The sequence below is a fragment of the Thunnus maccoyii genome, chromosome 21, assembly GCF_910596095.1.
Source record: "Thunnus maccoyii chromosome 21, fThuMac1.1, whole genome shotgun sequence".
Classification (NCBI taxonomy): Eukaryota; Metazoa; Chordata; class Actinopteri; order Scombriformes; family Scombridae; genus Thunnus; species Thunnus maccoyii.
This window is the reverse complement of record NC_056553.1, coordinates 9,527,753-9,548,438: the sequence shown is the minus strand read 5'-3', so window position 1 is coordinate 9,548,438 and position 20,686 is coordinate 9,527,753. Positions and strand designations below refer to the sequence as shown.

General features: G+C 41.3%; 1 protein-coding gene across 7 annotated transcripts in view; it reads left to right on the top strand.

Annotated features, from left to right (window-relative positions):
- pou6f2 (POU class 6 homeobox 2) overlaps window positions 1-20,686 on the top strand; it is a 74,658-nt gene that overhangs the window by 46,777 nt on the left and 7,195 nt on the right. For all 7 annotated transcript variants that reach the window (XM_042398803.1, XM_042398809.1, XM_042398802.1 and 4 more), the window contains 4 exons: window positions 6,923-7,060; window positions 12,461-12,670; window positions 14,548-14,701; window positions 18,820-18,988. In XM_042398803.1, the coding sequence (XP_042254737.1) occupies window positions 6,923-7,060; window positions 12,461-12,670; window positions 14,548-14,701; window positions 18,820-18,988 (671 nt within the window). The remainder of the gene's footprint in view (window positions 1-6,922; window positions 7,061-12,460; window positions 12,671-14,547; window positions 14,702-18,819; window positions 18,989-20,686) is intronic.

The following is a 20,686-nucleotide window of genomic DNA, read 5'->3' as shown; positions in this document are numbered from 1 at the left end:
GGTTTTCAGACCTCACCAAGTTGATATTTCCTTCACTTTTTGAGGTCTGTGATTCTTCTAAACTTCGCCCTGTTACTCTCATGGTGGGCAGAGGGTTGCCAGCTCAGACACCCAGCAGAAAGGCAGCTCCCTGATCAGCCCACATGCACACTGGGGGCAACACGCATTAGACGCCCACAGGGGAGCCCTCAGATGGAGCACCAAACTAGGGCTCACCTAACAGTGGATAAGGAATAGGGTTTCTTTAATTATGAGGCAGGGTTGTGACATTGAGTTCCCCCCTTCCTCTTCCAGCAGCCTCCCAGACACTGTCTAAGTGCTCCGCTCCGCTGAGGAGGCCAGTCCCCCCGCGGGGCGCGATTCCACTGCCTGTAATTTCTGATGCCCATTAGTGACCGCAAACAGAGCACCGGGCTCACACAAGGAATACAGCCGTGCAGCGCTGCCACGCTGTAAAAAGACCCTTTTAATGCAATGTTATTGCATTATGCCCTCCTCATAGACCAAGTCAAAAGTCCCATTTGTGGTCCCTGCAGAATATTATCAGAAATACTTCTCCACAGTCTTTCCAGTCATGGTTAGCAGAGGCTAGATTTGGTGTGCTTTGCAATGTATAGTGGACTAAATTCAAATTCCTCTAAACTGTACTCTCCTACTCTTTGAGGAACATTTTGCATTTTCCCGGTGGGTGATTTTATGCCCTTTATGATTAGGGGAGGGAATGTGCAATTGATGGTTTTGTAAATGGACTCAACTAGAATGCAAGAGCAGTGCATTTTCTTAAGTCAACTCCTGAAGGAGGGGAGGCTCGGAAGTCAAAACTCATGGAATCAATACAAATACGGCTGTAAATGTCATCAATTCATCTCTCCACTTATGCTGATTTAGCTTGCGCCAACGACTGTGTATATTTTGGAGAAAAAGAGAGAGAGACATAGAGGGAGGGGAAGGAGGCGGATTTATCGATCAAGGGTGACCACATCTTAGCCACAGAGCCCCTCTCTCGTGATTAATCTTAGGGCTTAGAGTTGGCCAATGACAGATGACAGGCCTCCCCCTCAAACTCCTCCATTTCTCTTCATTACTGGCCGTATTTTTGGACACCACAGTGGAGAGTAATCATTTACCTTTATTGTGTTTATAAAGCTGCGGCACGGATGACCCTTCCTATATTGAATTGAGGACATCAAAAGATCACTGGACATTGATTAGGAGGATATTAAAGTCATTCAAATGCTATATTTATATGTCAAACAACAGCAGAGTGAAAAGAGATGCCATTTCCCCCTAAACAAAAACAAATGGTGTGTAGTTGGTCCAGTTGCAATACAACTCCTGAAATCAAGAAATATGTTTTATTACCTATTGAACATTTGAGGTAATTGTCTAGTAAAGGTTGGGAAGAGTCTTTGATAATACACCAAAATAATAGTGTTCATAATTTCTTTATAGCCTGATCTTATGACTCTAATGATTTTATTTTTCATTTTCTCACAGCAACCAGAAAAACGTGCCCAGGTATCCACTTTAAAGTCATAGCCAGAGCAGCAATAGATTTACTGCAACACCGGTTTAACGCTGCTATGATTTCCAACCCAACACTAGCACGGAACAGAAATAACGGCACCAAATATGTCACATCATGAGCTGAAATGGTCAGCACTTTCCTGTAGATACTTAATCACCAAGTAGTTTCAAATTTAATACATCTGGAAACAGCTAAATATTATAGATCATTTCTCAGGAAGAGAAATCGTGTAAGAGGAATGTAGTATAACTTATATTTTTACTCGCAGAGTGTCCCCTAACCAGAGGAAATATACTGCTGCCGTGATTGATGACAAAGAACCCACTCTGAACCTCTGCGACTCACAATTATCAACAAATGGGCTGGAGCAGATTTTATGTAATGATTAAAGCTGCTGTTAATTTCACATGAAGGTAATGAGTGGGGAGATTGACGGCCACTGTCTGACACTCCATCATCCCTTTATAGTTAGTTTAAACGTTTTCACGACTCTTTTCCTACTTCATTTGCATTTTGCCTCATTAGATATGGCCATTTCTGAGGCTGCCTGTGATATCCATTTCCTGGAGTTAATGCATTTTATTTGATCAGGCAAACCTCCCCAGTTAACTAGCTGTCATTCTGGCGTTTCTTATGACATCACTCCATTAGCACCCGCCATGCCACCTCCACGTCCACACCCACTGCCACCAACATCCCTACGCTGCCTTAAGCAATTACAACGTCCGACCATCACCGGATGCAGCGTTATTGTATTTCGCCGGGTGTTATCTGCCCCAGTTGTTCTATCCGTCTTTCACTTACCAATATTTTTCCTCAAGAATGGCTCTTTTTAGGGTTTATTTTTCACAACGGCTGAAGCAGAGGCCCAGTGGTGAGCAATAGTCGGCGCTCAGAGGGCTCAGAGTGCATGACCGCAGTGCGAGGCCCTGCCAACCAAGGGACCAGAGGTGTTTTGGAGGGCCTAATGGCATTTTGATGTTCATAAGCACAGTGGATGTGCGGGAGGGGAGACAGGGAGGTAGGGGAGAGGCCGTTTTGGGGGAGGAGGAGGAGGAGAGTCAGCAGAGGACTGTCAGCGGAAGACTAGCAGAGTCCTGACAGACAGAAAACGTGTTTTCTCATGTCACAGCTGATTACATTCACTCTGGAGTGGGAAAAGAGCAGAGAGGAGACAGAGATGTGAGGTCGGGATGAACGAGGGAAACTTCCATGTTGTTCCAGAGATAAAGGACATTCTTCTCATCCAGAAACAATAGTGAGATGGACTGTTAATTTGTACTTTTTGATCCACTTTGGGCTAAATGAGGACTTTGAAAGCATGGACATTTTGACTTATGTCTTACATTTGAGTGCATAATTTCCACCTGTAAGCAATCTAAAGACTTTCTAGACAGGATGATATTCCAATTTCACCAGAATATCTTTTTTCAAACAACAGTTTTAGCTGCTTTTATGGACAATTAAAAACATTACTGGCTGCTAATTAGCCAAATCATTCTCTGTGGTGTTGTATTCTCTTTTGATTTTCTCTGATATATTAGATAAATGTTTGATTCTGTTGTTGAATCATAGATGAGTAGAAAATAAATTTTACACGCCACTGAAGCCTGAGAGCAGACAAATCTACCCGCCTCTGGTGTGTGCACCACTTTGACCATTTATCTTTGCTCTTTTTTTGTCCTGTGCAGGCCAGAAAAAAAAGCAATTAAGTTTAAAATGGCCACATGAAAAGAGCAAAACCAAGAATAAACTCCAGTTAGTTTGTGTCAGACAATTTTAGTTTCCAGGGGTCTCTCCACGGTTTGCAGGGACGCTATTTTTCCCTCTATTCCTGAGATTACACGGGTTGCTGCACCAGGTGACCCTCATGGTCAAACAGGCGACGGAGAGCCTGGCGGAGTTTAGATTCCCTACCCTTCATACCGTACGGAGAAAAGATGCATTTTTAACAATTTGCAAGGTTTTTTTTCCTGCTAGAGACATTTATTTAGTGTCGGTTGATCCCTGTGTCGTTCTGTGTATTTGGCTTTATAAACTGTGAAAGCGCAGAGAGTGATAGGAGTTGTGGTGTCTTAAAGGTGACAAGATGATGTCACATGATCTAATGGAGGTTCGGACAGTGCCAGGGTTTGCTGCTGTACAACATGAGAATGTAATAACAAAAGAACTGGTTCATTTCTGATGCTGAATTTAACTTCGACATCTAAAATATTTCTTTAACAAACGCATTGACTTCTGTTTGTTTTTGCATTTGCTATATCCCAGCAGTTGCGTGGTCGACCCGAATGGTCTCTGCTGCCGAAAAATCCTCTTGACGCCCTTTTCATGGCGAATGAAAAGAATGAAACACAATGGTTAACTTGCAGGCTGTGCAAACTGGAAGATCACTGTTTATCTCCTCCAACACATGCAATCAGTACAAATGCTAGGCCAGGTCTGTCATTTTGTGCCTCCCGCCGAGGTGTTGAGAGGAGTCACCGTGGCGGAAAATCACCTGTTTAGGTGTTGAACACAGCCTCGCCTCTCCTTATTCCTGGCTCTTCTTCCAACTGCTATCCATATTACCCAGTGCCAGCAGATGCAGCAATAAAGTCTGCTCTCTTTTCACCTAGATTTACCAGAATAACATAGCATCTGAAAGGGCTATCATCGAATGAAACACAATGATAATGTTTCAAATAAATCTGAAAGCTTCTGCAACAGCCTATCACTCACACAATGACACCAAGCACAGCAGATTTTCTGGGAGACTCTGGGTGTGCTTGCCTGAGCAGATCACATTATCTATGTGTTGATCTGTAGCCTCTGTTTAACTCTGTTTAACTGGCCGTGTTGGCTTTTCTCCACGCTCCCATTCACTATAGCAACACCTATAATACTGTGTGTTCACCAAAATGCCTTAAAAGACCCCTCTTGACAACACTTAAGTATCTTATATTCACAAAACTTCTCTAACCTAAACTACAGCAGCACCTGGTTCATGTTTTATTACTCCCTCTCAAATACTATGACTTCTTCTCCAGTCAGAAGTGGAAGTGAAATCAGCTTCAGACTGATATCAACATGCAGCTCTCACCTACTTTTCAAGAAAACTCTTCTTTATCCATCACCCCAAATTGGCCATATGTTAATTAAGTATTTTGAAAACAGTGGTGTTCATAATGGTGACATATATTATTACTGTAAAGAATTAGCAATTTAGTGTTTTTTTTGTGTGTGTGTGCTCAGAAATGTGGCCAAATCCATCTTGGTACATGATCTTGATGACTTTAAATAACATTAAACCTTCCATTTTAAAAGTTATCACTGCACATTACATCGTGGTAGTGGTCGACATACTGTATTACAGCTTTAGTTTCTGCTCTTTTAAAACATCTTAAGCAAATTAAATAGTTTTGACTATGAAGAGAGACTATTGTGTGGACATCCCTACAGCTTACTTGGAATCATTAATTTGGAAAACAGAAATTTGTAGATAGATAACATGATAAAATCATATCATCATACCACCATATAAATTAATCCTGCTGAGAGTTGATACACAATGATATTGAATTATGATCCAACTATGATAGGTCAAAGATAGGTCAGACCTTTACATGAATTTAAGAAGAAAAAAACCTCCCTATGTAGCAAAGTGTTTTGGGCAAAGGGCAGTTTGGTAAAGCAGACATGTCTTTGGCAGAAGACATACTGTATGTGCAGCTGATTCTTTTAAAAAATACAATAGTAAAAGCTTATCTTGTCAGTTAGCGTCATCTGCAGTGCAGTGTTTGTTTTTCGAAGATCAGACATAAGTAAATATCACTAGAAAAGACAAGATTTCGTAGTGTTTTAACAAATATTGTGTGCAAAATGGTAAATACATGCATCTTTCATGGTTTGTTTTCTCTGGTTTAATGAACTTGGACAGTAAATAAGCACATACGATCAAATCCCAAAATTAATATAAGTTGTGGAACTTCTTATCAATATAGACTGTTGATTAATATCAAAATCTTTCATTTCTGGTTGACTGATATTCTGTTATCTTTTAAGCTTTTAATGTCAGGCTGTAAAGAACGTAATTAACGTAAAGAATCAGGCTTCTGCTTTTCTAACATTTGAGATGTTAAGATTTCTGAAGGACAACCGCTGGACGCATAAAAGACAATCTTGCGATTATCAAGGAAAAACTGGATGACTTTCAGACGAGGGGAAGCAATATCAATCACGGCCAATTTGAGGCCACCAACATGAAATATGATTTCATAAGACAAATGCAGTGTCATTCTTAATGTGCTTAACCTTTACTGTCAATGAAAAAGTATTGATCGCTCAGTGGCATTTTTTCATCATTTGATTTCAGAAAGTGTAATAATATATGGTGGTGGGGTAAGATAAAAGATGAATTGCAACTGAATGATCTCAGATGAACAAAGCTGAATTCCCAGCAGAGTGCAAGAAGTGTGGAGAAGTTGATGCTTTCAGTCAAAGACGAAACACACGCTAGATACTTTATGATATTTCAAGCCTTTTATATAAACTCTACTTTTAATTCTAGCAATCCTGTTTGAATATTGCCAACAATATTAGCAGCAGGGAGCAGGCAGCCTGCTTCTAAGCAGTGTTTCTATTCTCTATTCTGGTGAGTAATTGGGAGGTCTCCTATCTCTTCTTGGTCTTTGATCTACTTACTCAACCTAATAAGACTTTGCTCTGCTGCACTACAACCAAATCAGCAGTGCATTTTCAGCCCCCTAATAAGTGGTTAGCTTGATTTATATGGGTAATCTTGGCGATGTGGCGGGGCTCTACAACCTCTCCCCGACGCAAGGAGCCTCTTTTCACAACCACAGGCCAGACCAGATGAGTCCATTACAGCAGGGGTAAAGATGGTCATTTTAACCCCCCTTTTCCTTCAAAAGTATCAGCGTGCTGGTGTAGTATGACGCAGGAGGAATTCGAAGCGTATTGAAGCGCTTGACGATACAGTGATGCATGGCCACACTGCCGCACTCTATTGTGAGAGCGGGATGCTGTTGGGCTATTGCCACGGGTAGAAAGACTCGGCTCGGCCCGTGGGGAGCCCCAGGGGCCGGAGGAAGCACTTAGAGTGGTAAAATGGCCATTTATTCACAGCCGCCCTCCCGTTCTCACTGCTCCTCCCTACCCTTGAGCCTCCCACTGGGTTCAGGAGCACAGACCTCTGGGAACTGTATGATGGACTGCATAGCCCTCACTACTGGACTATACAGACCTCACTGCAGTCGGCCTATTCTGGCCTTGGCAACAAAGAAGTGTGAAGCCCCCCCATGCCGAGCCTTTCTGAACCTGTGTTTTTTTGTCTTTTTTTTTAAGAATTTGCATTACACTGGTAAACATCTGCACCGGTTTCTTTGCTCTCACCAGCTGAATCCTCTGGCCAGCCAGGCGGCGGTAGCGGCGGCAGCAGCCATGGGATCCATCGCCGGTTCTCAGGTGTTTGGCAACACCCTCTCAAACCTGCAAGGAGCCACCGGACAGCTGGTCACCAACGCACAAGGACAGGTGAGGGGTGCACACCGGTTGTTAACATGCTAAGAAACTTTCTGAGTGACCGGTTTTACATACAGCTAATTAAATACTACAAAGATAAAACAATTTCCTCGGTAACTGGTCTGTGAAAGCTGTTTCTGGTCCTTACAGTCGCACACTTTATCATGTGGCTATGTGAAATTCAGATAAAACATTTGGATAGTATTTCTGATCTTTCCTCATAGATTTCCAGTGGTGGGTCTGTTTGTTGTCTTGAAGCTGTTTGTCTACAGTCTAGTAGCCGCTGCACCACATATTAAGCTTTTTGGGAATAAACAAAGCCCTTCTTTCTCTTATCCACATGCGCCTGTCGCAGTAAAACGCTGACCTTGTCATATTTACAGGGTGGCTGCAGAATTGTTCCATCAGTAGCCAGAGGCTTGAACGATGATGCTTGTCATTGTGGGGCCCTATCTAATGAATCATCTTATCACAGGTGCACACAGCACATATTAAAGGAAAATTGTATGGACAATGTGCCCTTTCATGCCACTCTGTGTTATTTAGCTTAACCCCTGTTTCATCTTTTAACATTTGCACTATCCTCATAGCAATATGTTAAGAAAAACATCAGATACTTCAAGTTGTTGTTGGTGATGCTTCTTAGAAATGAAACACATGAAAAAAAGACTTAATTTTTAATGATACACATGATATTTAACCTACTGGAGTTAAGTTTCAGTGCCACCAGTGTGACCGTGCTTCTTTGTTTATAGTTAAGTGTTGTCTGTGCACGAGTGCTTGATGCTAAACGTTGCTAATGAGACAGTATGGACTTCCCTGGCTCACAAGGTGCCTGGAGCACTGGGGACAGATCACTGTGGATATGGACTTGATGGGATGCTCTGTGCTTTTGTAGTGTCTTGGCGGCTGACACTCCCTGACATAATCAGGTCACAGAGACGGTCAAAGCCCTGGGCTACAGCCTTTGCTCCCCGCCTCATTATTCCACAGCATTATTCAGACGGAGGGCTCTGAAACATGCACTACCCTATCAGAAGGTCCCCCCCCCCACCCTCTTGCCCCAAACACTGAGGAGATTATACAGCCTAATACATACCTCAAACAAGGCTGGAGGTCCAACAAACATGCTCTCAGAGGCTCATACTGTGAAAAGAAAAACTTATGTCAGCATGAAAAATCTAAAAAGAAAAAAAAAAACAGGAGTCAGAGGAGTAGCTTTTATCAAGGTTTGCACTCACTCAAAAACTGCTTTTATCCATTCAATGTAGTGTTTAATTGGAATTTTAGCTAACAATCTCTATCATAACTGTACTCTATGAGTAAAAAGTCACCTTTCCTTGAATTTAAAACATGGTATACTGTCTTTGACCGCATAATTTCCTCTACAACTCTGTCAAAAGACCTTTTCATAAGAAAGAGCTCTGGGGACCTTGAAAAGTGCCAAGTTTGATGGACATTTTGAGTTCAATGTGTTTTTAAACCTTAATTATATTGAGCCTAGCCTTTTTATTCTCCAAGGAGAATCAGTGAAGTTATTTTATCCTCATTGCCTCTACAACAGTAGTTTAGGCTGAGGATAAAAGCCAGAATGTTGTTAAATCACACTTACTCCTGATATTTTTCCCCTTTATGAATCTCTGGCATTTTTGTGAACACCTTCTTTTCAGTACAAATTCCTACTTTCCCTGCAGTGTTATCCTGGGTTTCAAACCGAGGCAGGAAATAGGGATATTTAATTTAGACCACCATACATCCTGAAAGGTGTACACACCCCTGAAATGGTTTGTGTGTGTGTGTAGTAAATCCCAGCTCGATTAACCCCTCCTCCAATTGGGCCATCCATCCCTTTCACTCTCAACATTCCCAGTCTTTGGTGAGGGCTCAGGCCCCCTGGGTGGACAGTGCTGCCACTAATGCAGAGAACAACAGGTAAGGAACACACGCACAATTAACCTGCAGAGCATGTTAACCTGCAAAGCCGACCCTCAACACAAGCGCTTCCTGTGTATTGATGGAAGCTTCCAGCCCATAGATCAAGTGTAACCACAGTGTAAACTGCTATTGATCTTGCAATTGTAAATCCAATTGAGAGAGGGCTGTAACTATTGATTATTTTCGTTATCAATTAATCTGTCAATGTTCTACAAGTTACTGGTTTACTTGTTTTGCCTGACTGACAACCCAAAAATATGTAGAAGTTGCAAATTCTTGTTGTTCAGAAGGTGCTACTATTCAGCTAATATTCAACATTGAAACATTTAAATTGTTTAAGTAATTAATCAACTTTGAAAATCATTTTGTCTGTCAATTGAGTAATTTCTATTAATCTACTGGTCATAGCATCTCTAAACTACTGTATCTGTTTCCTGCTGTATAGCTCTATATTGAACATTTTTGATATCAGTGTCAATGTTTTACGTACTGATACCAAAAGAATACTTTTTTGGAAACCTTAGTTTGGGTAATATGAACCTGTTTTAAGATGTTTCCTGCTGTATAGTTGGGAAAATAAAACAAAAGGCTGATAACTTTGAAGAAAATACCTGCCGGTTCTGTATTAGGCGTGAAAATGGATACCCAGGAAGAGTCTTCTTTCCAGTGGATCATTATGAATCTGCTGTTTTAGTCTTTGATTTGCTCCAAATGTTTGTTTTTTTTGGACTTGTGTGTTGACACAAGTCCAAACTTCCCAAACATTTTGTCTCTCGGGTCTCAGTTCACCCCATGAACAGTGGAGGAGAGTAAATGGGCAGAGATATTGCCTGGCGACCATGGCTAAAGACACAGATTGCTCTGGCTGGAGAGATGAGATGACATTTCTGTGGAAACAAGAGCAGCATAATCTTAATGAGTTCTGCTGGGTGGAGAGAGGCTGTGTTACTCACATGCCATATAAAGTAGAGTGGGAAGCAAACACAGGAAGCCAAATAAAGGAGAAGAAACAGCAGGATAGCCAACAGTGAGTTAGAGAAGGTCTTGAGGGCTGCTTATTTATGAAATGGATGATATTGCACCTTAAGTACCGACTCAATCAGGAACACACAAACAGGTATTTTGAAACTGAAATGGTCGCATATCTCCAACAAATTCAGACTCGCTGTACAGTGAGCGAATATCCTGCTGGATATATTGAACTATTCTCACTGTGCAGCCTCCTTATGAGCAACTTCAGCACACTTCTTAAAACATGCTGTCATTAATCATTTTTATCATTTGAACATTTTTGATATCAGTGCCAGTGTTGTACCTGAGTTTCAGTTCTGATACCAAAAGAATACTTTTTTGAGAACCTTAGTTTGTGTAATATGAACCTGTTTCCTGTTTAACAAAATATGACAAACTGCTCAATACATTAGCATTAAATGATAACGTTTGCCTCAATAAAATATAGACTAAAGTTTAAAATGTTTTGTGATTTAGATTAGGAAACATATGATCAAATAATGTCTGATTAATCACTGTTAGCAGTTTTCAATACTTGATGTTATAGACACATTTTGGTTGATACTCAAATTATTGAGGTGCAGTTAAGTTCAAGTACAAACTCAACAGCACTTTCATAAATGAGGCCCGTGCTCTTTAAACCACAACATTACTGCATTCATTACTTTCCATTAGACTATTATATAACAAAACCTGCCCTTCTGTCTATAAGTTACCACTCAGATAGTCGTCTACTCTGAGAACTTTACACTTAGAGTATGAGAAGAGCTTTGTGACACTGCCATGAAACATCTGCCATGAAACATCTGCCTGACACGGTCAGATGGAGAAGCATTGCATCGTGGGACAGGGACGAGAGCTAAGCTGTCAGTTGCCTGCTCTTTTATTATGCTTATAGAACAACCACTTAGTCCAATGACGATGAATAATTGAGCGGAACAAGTTCCCTGCCACAGTGGCATGCAAAGCGGGATCAGTGGGACTCGGGAGACACGAGTGTCAGGCAGGGCAATAAAATATGCTAAGTGGCAGGAGAGCATTACAGGGAATTTGTAAAGCCGGCGCGGAGAGAGAGATAAATTATCTCTCCCCTAATGCGAAGCAACGTAAGCAAATGAGCCGTGGCAAGGATGAATTACAGATTGTCGGCCCACCTTTCTCTCACTGATCCCTCCCTATTATGTCAAAGAGACAGGGGGAGAGAGGAGGGGGAGGCAGACCGCGCATTAAAACACATCAGCAGTGGTGGCGAGAGAGACTAGAGAGCCAGAAAAGGCTCAGTTAATGCTATGTGGAAGCTGCTTGTAATTCTGTGTTGCTTTGCGTAGAGGTGTAGAAGCTCGGGCTGAAATATAAACTTAAAGAACGAGTCGAAGACAGTGCAATTTTAGCAAAAGTAGCTTTTTGCCCAGTTGCCAAATAACAGAATTTAGAATGATGGGCGTCTTATCCATGTTGAGCCGCTCTCTGCTGTAATGAGGCTTGGTGGAGGAGGGCTGTCAGCGGGGGGAGGGCAGGCGGGGGGCCAGTGCGACGGCTGCTCAGGAGCTGCCCAGAACCAGTCCCCAGATGACATTAACCTTCATCATGGTGAAGAGGCGCTAAGTCCCCCCTAAAGCGCCACTCTTGGCCACACTCTGGCAGCTCTGAGAGCTAAAACGCTGCAGTGACACTCTGCCGCCCCCTTTGATCTGCCCTTCCTGATTACAGCCACAGCGGAGAGGAGAGCAGGGGATGGAGGGGGGGGGGGGGGGGGGGGTGGAGGAGGGGTGAAGTACCCCTGGGACCCTGAGAGTTGAATTAGAAACACAGGGTCCTGTCTCACTCTCTGATGCTCTCTTTCTCCCCCTCTTATTGTTTCTTTTTCTTGCTCTTTCTTCCCACTTCTTGCTCTCTGCCCGTGTGTGTGTGTGAGAGAGAGAGAGGGTGAAATGGGAGTCTCTGTCTCTCAGCAGCCACACTCCTTCTCACCAGAGACAGACAAAGACACTTAAGCACAAACACACTTAGACACACACAGTCACACATACACACACACTCATCCCGGTCTTGGCCTGGTGATGGATAATACAGTCAGTGGTGTGCACCATCACACACACAGGTATTCAGCGTTGACCTTTGCAGTGTGCTCCCAGCAGTCTGCTTTGGCTTCACTTGCTCTAGCCTGTAAAACCACGTCAGTGACAGATGATCAGTGGACGCTTGTACATGTTTCTCTCTCAAAATCACTCGCAGATCAACTCGAAAGCAGAAGGCTCTGATTAGCCTCATAACACGGCGAAATGACTGCTCACGCTTTGTTTCCGCTCACATCCAAAAAGCCCCCCCCCCCTCAAAAAAAAAAAAAAAGACTCACAGCGGCAGAGATCATTAAGACTGATACCTCCAGTAGCGTTTACACTCTCTGCTCCTTCTTCTTTTTAAAACCGCCCAGCTGATTTCGTCTCCTCTCTACCCCCTTTGTAGATAATTGGAACAATCCCACTGATGCCCAACTCTGCAGGGCCCTCCAGCCAATCAGGGGGTGGCAACCCAGCACTGCAGGTACAGCCAATTACACCTCAGCTTCTGACCAACGCTCAAGGCCAGATCATCGCCACGGTGATCGGCAATCAGATCCTGCCTGTCATCAACACCCAGGGAATCACGCTGTCACCAATCAAGCCTGGACAGCAGGTAACATGCACAAACGCACACACACATATATAAAAGGAAGATAGTTCATAATATACCGATGCATCCGATGACCAACAATGATCAAGAACTGGCTTTAAAACTGTTGAATGAGCAACACCTAGTGGAGTCAGACTAAAGCTCTGTTTACTCATGAAAGCAATATTCCAGCACGGCTAGTCAGGTCTCAAACACCTCATATTTTTCCTGCTTCAACACTCATTTGCATCATTCCACTCGGAAAATTGTAGCTTTTTGGTACAATTGTTCACAATGTGTGTGTGTGTGTGTGAGTGTGTGTTTGCATGTTGCAGTTGTGTGTATGTGCATGTTTGGAAAGCACTTGTCAGCCAACCTTTCAGACTCAGGGAGACTGCTGCACCCCTGCAGAGCTAACCCACCCCCATCTCCCACCCCCCCCCCCCCCCCCCCCCCCCAAAAAACAACACTTTTCATCACCCCACAAACTCAAACACTCCTGCCTCTGTTCTCCCCCTCTTTCCATTTCACTCACCCTCCCTGCTTCTCCTTCCTCAATCACACTCTCCAGCCTTATAATTTGTCCTCTCTGACCTGAACAAGAAGTATTTTGTTTTGATTCAAAGGAACAATGCTGCTCCTGCAAATCACAAAACACACGAGTTTCTTTCTTTTAGTCACGCTAGATTTGCATTCGCACTGTAACATTTTCTCCTCCCAATTTAAAGATCTATACGGCGCACAAGTGAGGAGTCACATGCACGCATACGACAATGAAAAACGTTATTGACTTGATAATGACGATGTCAGCGCAGAATTACAGAGTAAAAGTTCACATCGAATGCCCGTACAGTGCAGAATGAATAAACTCGCAGCAGATGGACACCTAATTGTGGCTCCCCAAAACACCAGATCATACTCTTGAATGAATTATTGCATTTGTAATAATGTTTATGCTTTTGTCTCCACTTCAAAGCCTGCATGTACACATTGTTCCACGGGCATAATTTACGGTTGTCAGAGTCTGCAGTCTAGAATATTTCCAGTGAAGCTAGATAATTCTCCGAGCCTGTCAACAGTCCTGACAGTGTGTGCATCGCTGTTGACACCCCCCACCATCCAAACAAACACATGCCACAGAGAAAATAATTAATAGCAAAGAAGGAGAGGAGAAGCCGGGCCTAGCTTATGGCAGAGACAGCTTTCCGCTTTAAAAGTGAAGACGTACCATCTTGATCTTGTAAAAGCAATTCAAATGTGCATAAAACATGAAAATACATCGTTTTTCTCGCCATCAGAGCACATAGCTTGTGGATCATGAATTATGTTTGATATGGGGACTGCTGTGTCCACATGTTTTTATTTCCAATTCAGACTGCCATTATTAGCAGACTCACCGCTCTGATGACGAGAGAGAAGACTCTAATTGTCATGAGCTGTTTTCTTTTTTTTTTTTTTTTTTTTTTACTGAGTTGATATCTGCAGGGAGGCGATTATGAAGCTCATAGAGACAGTGGAGTACCTGAGCTGAACCAGCATCTACTTCCTTTGAGATTCACTCTCTCCTGCAGTAGTAAACTGCTGCTGAGCGTAGCATCTCTTAGTCTATTGAACAGACTATTGACACTACATTCTGCTCTGTCAGTCTACACAGTAATTAACATTTAATCATCAGGTTCAAGCTAAATCTCATTATATCCACCTGTTAAGTGGCTAATTTAATAGCTGTTGATTGGTTGATTAGATTTAACACTATAACCCAATCACCGTAATGACGTGATTACTGTACATGATGATTATTCTGATGATGTGCAGAGGGAATAATAGGTATTTTTATCTACTGCATGCTGTCGATATATTGTATCAACTCTGTGTGTGTTCGTGTGTGTGTGTGTGTCCAGCTGCCTCAGGCTCAGCAGGGTCAGACAGGCCCTGCATCGTCTCAGCCCAACCTGCTCCACATGCCCCACAGACAGAGTCCTCTCCACCAGGCCTCCTCCTCCTCCTCCACCTCCTCCTCTTCCTCGGCTCTCAGCGTGGGGCAGCTGGTCAGCAGTAAGTGTCCGACACAGCTCACAAAAACACACCATGCCTACAAATACCCTACTCTGTGCATACAAGACCCTCTGTAGCGTTAATATGACAGTGAATGGGCACTAAAGGATGAGTCTACCCAACATACAAAAAATATATATCTATTCTCACCTACCACAGGTATCTAGCCACGTAGATTTTAGGTTTTATTTGTCCAGATTTCTGCCTCAAATACCAGTAAGTGAATAGAATTTAATTGATGGTGATGATCACAGTATTGAAAGAGCAACGTCTCTCACATTGTCCTGGTTACTCTAAATAATCCACGCTGCAAATATCTCCTTCTGATCAAGATTTCTGTCTGTCATTGGACCCCCTACAGTCGTCTTTTATTGTTTTCTTAAAAACAATCTTCCAGTGCAGTGACAATATTCGAGTTTGTTCTGACGGCTTCTGATGACAATCAATTTGTTTGAAGTTATTTTCTAAAATCATATTTAATTTTTCTTGATTCTAGAGCAGCAACTGGCCTTATTCTTTCCTTTCTTAAGATACTGACACACATTTCTAGCAAATTCTTGGTTGAAATATTCTTACTCCACTGGCAGATTGTTATACAAAAATAAGATTATAAGGAATGAGATGACTTGATAAGAGAGTAACCAGGACAATCAAATATACACAGAAATGAGAAATATTCACAGGAATTATACAATAGGATGGAGGTCTTGTAATGCACAAACTTTGCTGTGAAAAGTTTTTATTGGAACAGTTTTTTCCATGTAATAAATCATCCCAATGTAAACTGTTGACATGTTCTGTGGAACATGTCAACAGTTTTTATTCAGACTCACAGGAACATTGTTTCTAGAGAGAGATTAAGGCTGCAACTAACAATTATTTACATTATCGATTAATCCGCCGATTATTTTCTCGATGAATCGTTTAGGCTATAAAATGTTGAAAAAAAATGCTGAAAGATGCCTGTCATAATTTCTTAGAGCTCATGATGACCTTGATCTTCAAATGTCTTATTTCTTCTGATCAACAGTCCAAAACCCAAAAATATTCAATTTACTATCATGTGTGACACAGAAAAGCTTCAAATCCTCACATTCAAGAAGCTGCAACCAGCAAATATTTTGCATTTTTGCTTAAAAAAAAAAGACTAAAACGATTATTCAATTATCAAAATAGTTGTTGATTGATTAATTGATTAATCAACTAATCATTGCAGCTCTAAAGGAGATGATTTAAATGTAATTTTTCAATGTTTTGAATCCATTCACCTCCATTATATTTGGGTGGCAGCAGAAATTTCAGAGACATATACCTCAAAGCCTGGACAAATAAAAACAAACTATCTACATTGATAGATACTACTAGTAATGAATAGAACAATGTCTTTTTGTAATTTGGGTGAACGACCCCTTTAACATGACAGATGACAGATTCAACATGGCAGACACACAGTACCTACATTACTCTCAGTGTAGACAGCTTTTGACTGATCCCCGCTTCATGAGATTGTTTTATTTTTTTCCTGACTGTCATTTTTTTATGGTTTATTAGACAATCCAAAGTGGCGTGGGTTTCATATAATGAACATAAGTTTCATTCTCCAAATGCATGGCCCTTTGGCAGAGTCTTATAAATCACTGGGCCACAGCCTGTCAGCATGCCGCTATTGCCTTTAAAAACTGTTTTATTCAGATAAATTTCATTTGTCAGTCGATTCCCCTAAACTCCATGTAAACTCATTTCAAAGGCAGCTACAATGCCACTGAATTTAATAAAAAACAAGTCGCCATTGATCAACTTGTTGTAGACATTGTGTTTAGTTCATGTTTACTTGTAGCTTGGAAAATATCTTGTAAACCATTTTTGAGTCTGCACAAAATCATTGTGGCTCAGCTCTGCGGTAAATAGAATTAAAGCTTTATGCTGAGTATGAGCCATATCACTTCCTCTCAGTATCACTTACAGCATACATACACAAAGCAAAGTCCCATGACAGAATCAGAGAGGGAGAGAAGATGAAATGTCATTGTATTCGCCGGCCACAAACACTGTGCAGGAAACAGATTAAAAAAAGCAGAGAATGTCTCTAAACTGTTATTTCAAATAATCAGATGGGAAAATGTCAATCAGAAAGCAGAATGTCAGCAATATTTTGAATTTAGCTTTTATTTTAACTTATTTTTATGCAGGGAAAGTCCACTGAGCATGCATGCTGTTTTCCAGCAACGACCCTTCTTAGCAATAATTTTCGTCTGTTGGTCACCAGTTAGCAGCTGCACCTGACTCCGCCTCTTCCTGCGTGCTTAAGCAAGCATGGTGAAAAACTACAAGTACTGTAGGAGCAGTTTCTAGAGAGTCTTTACATGCAAAACATGATTTATGAATGAACGACTCTGCCATTGTTTTCCTCGACTGTGCCACTAGTTACGAATTACCAGCCGCGCGTAACTAACAAGCATATTGAGAACCGATCACAATGTGGGCACAATAGAGAGTCACTGCCCAGATAATGTATCCAGATACAGATCACATGTCTTCTTTCTAACATTTTAGACTCCTTGTTCTCAACCAGTGGGTCACAATTACAAACTTTCATCATCATTCAGTCATTTAGTCTAGTTCAAGTGAATTATTATTAGCACTTTACCAAAAAGCAAAACAAATCGTTTTTTGTTTGTTTGTTTTTTTCCCCTTAAGTTAATGACAGACTGAGACAAAAACAGCACCGTGAAGCAGGAGCCTAGCCTGTAATTTATGAAAGTGATGTTTGTTTCTCGTCGTCCTTTCCAGCAAAGATATTGAGTGTTTAACCTGTTATTGTCCTGTTGTAATTATTAAGCTTATTAGTGTAATATTGCTGTGCAGAAAAGTAGTTTTTGGAAGCCCAGAAATCGATTACCGCTATTGTTTCACTGTTTTTCAACTTTTACTTCTAGTAGAAAATATATTATTCACTTTTGTTTTGTTTTATTTCACTTTTTGTTTATGTTTTGTGAAACACTCAACTGTTCATTACTGCAAAACAAATTAGAAAGATTTAAATCTTAAATCACGTTCGGGTTGTGGCTTAATGTCTGAAGAAAAATATGGATTCACAGGCTACACCAGTGGAGAACCTCTGCCATTAGTCTTTCAAACCGCTAAGTAAATAGACTCCACAGGGAATGATGAAGAGATGCTCATCAATGTGGAGATGATGGGACCCGAAGCTGTGAGTGCTCATCCCTCCCATTTAGTCGGTTCAGAGTTTCTAGTCCCTCATCTTCCAAGTGTTCACACGTCTGGAGCACGCCGCATACGCTACACGTCACTTATGAGGCACAACGAGATGGCAGCCCCATAGATTTTTGCTTAAATACGCTTGGAGGATTCCTTTAATAATTCATTGATAATGACCAAGATGAATAATTCAGAGGCACAAACTTTGCTTTAGTAAGCAGGATGCCAGGGCACCTGACATTGATGTACAACGTGAAATCACTTTTTATTAGCAGGGAAATTCTTCAAAATGCTTCGGTGATTTTTTTTTATTTATTTTTTTTTTAGATCTGCTCAAACGCGGAGATTCACAAACAGCATTTTCTTTGTATAGAGTGTGGTCTGTTTATCGTTTGTAACAACATGATAGCGTGTATGAGGCTCGCTGCTGGTTGGAAGGCCTGAACTGTCTTCACTAAGGGTCAAATGGATGGAATAATGTCTTTATGTATTCTTTAATGTTTACTTAAGACTTGTAGCTTCACTATATATGTGTGTATATCTGCTCAACATCCATCCATCTATTGAATTAACAAGCTCTGTGTCATGTGCTTTGTCCGAATGCTTTTGTGTTTGAGATTGAAGATTTACACTTGCAAGTCAGAGCCATGACATGCCTGTATTCACACCTCAGATGAATTTATTCTTCAAAACATCTCTCAGATACATGTAGTTTAAAGCGGAAGGGCAAAGAGAAATAATATGATCTGACCCAGAGCGAGACTATTTTTTTTAAAGTTGCTTAGAGACGATGATGATGGCTTATGGCTGGATGTTTGCCTTCATTCAGTCTTGGAAAATGGGGTAAGCGACAGAGGAGCAGAGGGCTAATAAAATGAGATGTGTGTGTTGTATTGTAGACCCGCAGACCGCCCCCAGCGAGGTGGACGGGGTCAACCTGGAGGAGATTCGTGAATTCGCCAAAGCATTCAAGATCCGCCGCCTGTCCCTGGGCCTGACACAGACTCAGGTGGGCCAGGCGCTCAGCGCAGCCGAGGGGCCGGCTTACAGCCAGTCTGCCATCTGCAGGTAAGGACGAACAAAGAGGAGAAACATCTAGCAATAAATGCCTCATTATTTCTAATCGATATGTCCCGATTCTGTCAAAGAAGCAGATGTAGCGTCAGTGAGCTGTCCGGTGCTCATAACAGCCATCTATTTTTCATCTCATGTTTTAACAGACATTATTAAGATATTAAAATACATAATTGACTATCACCACCCCGACAAACGAAGCTCTCATGTCTGTGCTTCTTCCTCTCCCTTTTTCCTCTCCTCCCATCTGCTGACATGACAGCAGCGCGTTTACTTATGCAAAATACACACACAAGTATTACACCAAGCACTTAAAGCATTTAATAATTACTAAGGCCCGTTGCCGTTCGTTCCGCATGAACATGAGAGAGCTTGACGGCGATGATCTGTTAATAAGATTGCCATGTTTTACTGCTGCCACGAGGACAGTTTAGTCATAAATGGTGCATTATATATTCATGAGACAATCAGACAATCAGTGTTTCATCCCTCCTGTTGTTCCACTTGACTAACATTTTGCATGAAGGCGCCAAATGAGCCGAATTTCCCTTTTATGTCAGAACATTTGGCCTACATCGTGTCCAAATCTTACTTTTTCCAAGAGAAATAGAGTCAAATGTTTTGTATGTAAAAAAAAAAAAAAAAAAACTTTTTGAAGAACACAATTAAATACAAATTTCACAAACTTAAAATATCTTTTGTGAAATCTAATTAGAGGATAAATGTTGATAACCTTTGCGGCCTGTTTTCACTGTTATTCCTCTTTGTTGTTTAAGTCAAATTCCTGCTCTTATTCCTGTTTTAATTTTAATGTCCCTCTGAAATGCCTGTGCTGCGCTGATGACCTGTACTGTTTATGTGACACAGCGCTGCCACGCACTTTTAAAAATTTCATCACATCAACATCAAACGGCCGATAAAATGTGAAACAGTTCAGGGGGCCGGGTTCTTATGAGGCCCGGCCGTCTCTGACTAATGTTTAAAGTCTTAAAATCACACATGAAATATTTACAGCCCGGCATAATTCAAATATTTATAACATACATTAAAAGCCATTAGCTTCAAAACTAAACACTCTGTGGGTTGTTATTCATGCCGTTAAGACAATTTTTTTTTGTTTGTATGACATTGGACATGACATCCTGATGGCAAACTTCACATGCTTTAGTTTAGTTAACATCAACACAGACGAGAAGAAGTTTGAGGAGGGCAGGACGTCACAGTAGCTCTGGGGCTCCGACTCTGAACCCAGACACTGAACAGACACTGACAGATGCTTCCATCTTGTCTCCTTTCATTGCTCAGTATGTTTCCAGGCACTTTATTAGTTTATCTAAACAGGCACAGGCATTACATGAGGCCATCAGCAAACCAATGATGTGCCCGTGTGTGTCCTCTCGTGGATTCAAATTGGCTTGATTTAGCAAATGTGGATAAAAGAATATAAACGAGGAAAGAAGGTGATTAAAATTAAAGAATGTCCATCACATTCCTCATTTTAATTACACGATTTGAGATGAAAACTGTTTGATAATTCACTAATTAATGTTTCACACGACTGAGAATGTATATTTCTGCTAACAGTGCATATGCTTATATGTTCTCAGGTTGCTGCGCTGTTTTATTTAAATCATTAAAACAAAGTAAATAAACACGACAAGAATTTTGACTGTAATAAACATAAATGTAGAA